Genomic DNA, 3,889 nt, shown 5'->3' on the forward strand with positions numbered 1-3,889 from the left:
GAGTACCTGTGGGGCCTCCTGGATGGAAAGCCTCTCTGCTTCCACTGTAGCCAGCTGCCACACACAGCACAAATTATCTTTGTAAATCAGATCACAGTGTCTGCCGCCAACATTCCAAAGGCTGTCACAGAATAAAATCCACAGTCCTTACCTCGGCTCATAGCACCTGATGTGACCAGACCTATGGCTGCTTCTCCAGCCTGTTTCCTTCCATTTCAGCTTTATTGCTTGGTTTCACTCAAGCTGGGTGTGGTAAGTGGAATATGTTCCTGTCCTACTTCCTGAAGCCTGGGTTACCTTATGTGGGAGAGGGGAGTTTGCAGATGATATTACATAAAGGATCTCATGCTTGGGAGGGTGTTTTTTGTTTTGTTTTTGCTTTTTTTTGTGGTCTTTCTGAGACAGAGTTTCGCTATGCAGTTTAGGCTGGCCTTGAACTCACGGGGTAGGCCAGGCTGGCCTCAAACTCACGGCGATCCTCCTGCCTCAGCCTCCTGAGTGCTGGGATTACAGGTATGCACCACCACGCCAAGTGGGAGATTTCTTGATGGTCCATGTGGGTCCCACTGTGATCACGGTTGTAAGTGACAGAAGTGACAGAGATGAGATGACTGAAGTGGGCGTGTGTCAGAGAATTGCAAATGCTCCACTGTGGGCTTTGATGATAGACGAGGCCATGAACAAGCAGCATTCTGGAAACCATAAGTCAAATAGGGTTCCCTGAGCTAACATGAAGGTGTCGAGGGCTGTGCTCCAGGAGCCAGGCACCTGGCTTCTCTGGCTTCTGGGGGTGCCTGTTCTCGGTTCGTTGCCTCTTCCTCCAGCAGCAGAGAACCTTCCAACCTCTCCCTGTCCCTCTTCCTTCTTCCGCTGGTAAGAATCCTTCTTAGGGCCCACCAGACCATCCAGGATAATCTTCTCGCCTCAAGATTCTTACTTTAATCAACCACATCTGCGAAGCCACTTCTGCTATATAAGGTAACACAATCGAAGGCTCTGGGGATCTGAGCACAGGCATCTTTTGAAGGGCATTATTCACCGTACTGCATAGCTCCATGAACTTAGATGGTGGGCATGTTGGGATTTTCTGTTTTGGGCCCCGTACTTTGAGACAAAGACAAACTAAGATGTGTTCCTAGCACACCCGTAATCCCAGCACTCAGGAGGCCGAGGCAGGAGGATCACTACAAATTCGAGGCCAGCCTGGGCTACATATTGAGTTCAAAGGCAGCCTGAACTAGAATAAGACCCTGTCTCCAAAAAAAAAAAAAAAAAAGATATAGGTCATAAAGAAGAAAAAGGATCTTAGAGACCTATTGGTCCAAATCTTTTGTTTTTAATAAAAAGCAGTTTTACCTAAATTAACACGCAAGGCTGGGTGGGGGTGTGGGTAGGGGCTGGGGAAACAACACTTATTATGCAGGAAGATTGAGATTTTCTGATGCTTAGAAAGTACTAAGTTAATACTTAAATAGGTATTTTATGATTGTTTATGAATACGATGCAGCGAAACCAAAGAGCAGGCCAAACGTGCAGGGTGTAAAGCGGGTGAGAGTAGTCTTGGGGATCAGGCATAGCAGATGTGTACCTCAGACGTCTATTTATTAGCCATGCGAACTTGAGAAAGTAACCTCGGGGAGACTAAGAGGAAAGTACAAATCATAAATTTTATAAGTCAGCATTCCGATCAGTACCTGTTGTAGTTGTTAGGGCTTGGGTCTTATTTGTGCACATTTCCAAGACAAAGTTACAACTAGGAGCGGTTAAAATACAGGTTCGTTAATAGGCGACCATAATTCCTAAACAGGAGGTAATCACATGTACAGTACAGGCGGAAGCAGTTCATTTTATAGCAACCCAGTGTGTACACCAGAAACACTCGAGCCCGGAAGTGACTCTGCCCCTAGAAAACATGGCTTCCAGGCCATTTCCGTTCGCCTATAGGCCATAATTGAGCCTCGAGGCTTCTCGCGGTTTTTCAGTTGCTGTCTGCTTAGCAAAGTCTCTCCCGCGGCTTGTTTCGAGGAGGAAGGCGGGGCTACAAAGGAGACGCTGCGTGGTGATTGGTTTCGCCGCGTGGGCCGTGGCTCTCGGGGAGGTGAACGTCGTGATTGGTTGTCGAGAGGCGGGGCGACTTGACCGCTGGAGAAGCGGCGGCCGCCACGGGAGAACCATGGGTCAGGCCGCCAAGGTGACAGGGCTGGGCGGGGGTGGGTGCGGTGCCCACGGGGAGGGCTGGTCCGTGGCCGTGGGAAAAGCGTGTGGAGTCTGGGCTGGGGCTCAGACTCCTCGCGGAGGACGCCAGCGGCCTGAGGGGCGTGCGGGTGCGCGGGTGCGAGGGAGGCGGCCGCTGGGGTTCTGCCGCTGGGGGCGACTGCGCTCTGCCTTCTCCTCGCCGCGGTGCTGATCGTCGCAGGGCCCCTGTCACGTCCCTGGGACGTAAGGAGGGCGCCAGATGCGGTCCTGCCGGGCGTGGCGGCGCACACCTGGCAGCCCAGCTCTGGGAGGCTGAGGCAGGAGGATTGAGAGTTTCAGTCCTGCCTGGACAATAAAGTACAATGAAAAGGGTTGAGCCGGGCGTGGTGGCGCATACCTGTAATCCCAGCACTTGGGAGGCTGAGGCAGGAGGATCTCTGCGAGTTCGAGACCAGCCTGGGCTACAAAGTGAGCTCAAGGCCAGTCTGAACTGCAGAGCGAGACCCTGTCTCAAAAAGACAAAAAAAAAAGAAAAAGAAAGAAAGAAAAGGGCTGTAGCGATAGCTGAGTGGTAGCGCAGCCTTGGGGGGCGTCCCTACATCGGGACTTGTAGCTGTCCCTGGAGAAGCCGCCGCAGAGACGGAGAGGTGGCCTGCTGCGACACCACTGGGAAAAGCAGCGCTGCGGCTGGTCAGTGATGGGGAGCCGCCGAGCAGTCGCCGTGAACTCGCGCGGGGCACAGCAGCTGCGCGCGCCGAAGCGTCCCGTGCGCGGGCGCCTTGGCGTCCCCTGGAGTCCCAGCGCTCCGAGAGACTGACGCGGGGAGACTGCAAGTCGAGCCCAACCTAGGCAACTTAGTGTGACCTGACTCAAAAAACTAAAAAACGGCTGCGGATGTAGCTCAGAACGAAGGCCCTGGGTTTAATCTCTAGTACTGGGGGAAAACGTTTAAAAAGTATTGAAAATATTATTAGTACAGTTAACAGCTAACATGGGACCGGGGGTATAGCTCAGGGGCCCAGCTCCTGCCTGGCCAGCGCAAAGCCCTGAGTTCGATTCCCAGTACAAAACAAAAAACAAAAAGCAACCATACAGCTGACATTTAACCTGTATGTACTGTTATGCTGTCTCACCATATGGAATGTGACAATAAACTGACTACCTTTGCTTTGATAAACTAGTCTAGCTGGTGGGAAGATTTTATTATTTATTTATTTAAGCATTGAATTTTGTTTTGTTTTTTTAGTGTTTTGTTTTGTTTTTGGTACCAGGAATTGCGCTTGCCAGGCAGGTGCTTGTGCTAGTGAGCTATGTCCTCCGCCCTATCATTGATTTTTTGAGGCAGCCTCTCACTATGTAGTTCAGGCTAGCTTTGAAGTTACTGTGTTGCACAGCCTGGCCTCAAATTCTGAAGCTATCCTCCTGCTTCAGCCTTCGGAGTGTGCACCACGACCCCCAGTGTGATTTTTAAGTTATTATAATTATAATAAACTCTTAAAGTTAAAAATAAGGGGTGCTTTGTGAAGATATATCTAGGATTTAACGGATCTGGAGGGTCACAAAAAGAGGTAACATCCAGATATGGAGCTGCAGGAGGGTTGCTTAAGCCTAGGAGTTCAAGGCTGGCTTTGGGAGCACAAGTAGACCCTGCTTCAAAAACAAAAACAAGGGGCTGGGGATTTAGCTCAGCGGC

General features: G+C 50.8%; 1 protein-coding gene across 1 annotated transcript in view; it reads left to right on the plus strand.

Annotated features, from left to right (window-relative positions):
- The first annotated feature begins 1,652 nt into the window (after nucleotides 1-1,652).
- Lyrm7 (LYR motif containing 7) overlaps nucleotides 1,653-3,889 on the plus strand; it is a 23,011-nt gene continuing 20,774 nt past the window's right edge. The window contains exon 1 of the mRNA XM_005376068.2: nucleotides 1,653-2,191. Within this exon, the coding sequence (XP_005376125.1) occupies nucleotides 2,174-2,191 (18 nt within the window). The 5' untranslated portion in view covers nucleotides 1,653-2,173. The remainder of the gene's footprint in view (nucleotides 2,192-3,889) is intronic.

The sequence above is a fragment of the Chinchilla lanigera genome, unplaced genomic scaffold (assembly GCF_000276665.1).
Source record: "Chinchilla lanigera isolate Chin_1 unplaced genomic scaffold, ChiLan1.0 scaffold00007, whole genome shotgun sequence".
NCBI classification, from domain to species: Eukaryota; Metazoa; Chordata; class Mammalia; order Rodentia; family Chinchillidae; genus Chinchilla; species Chinchilla lanigera.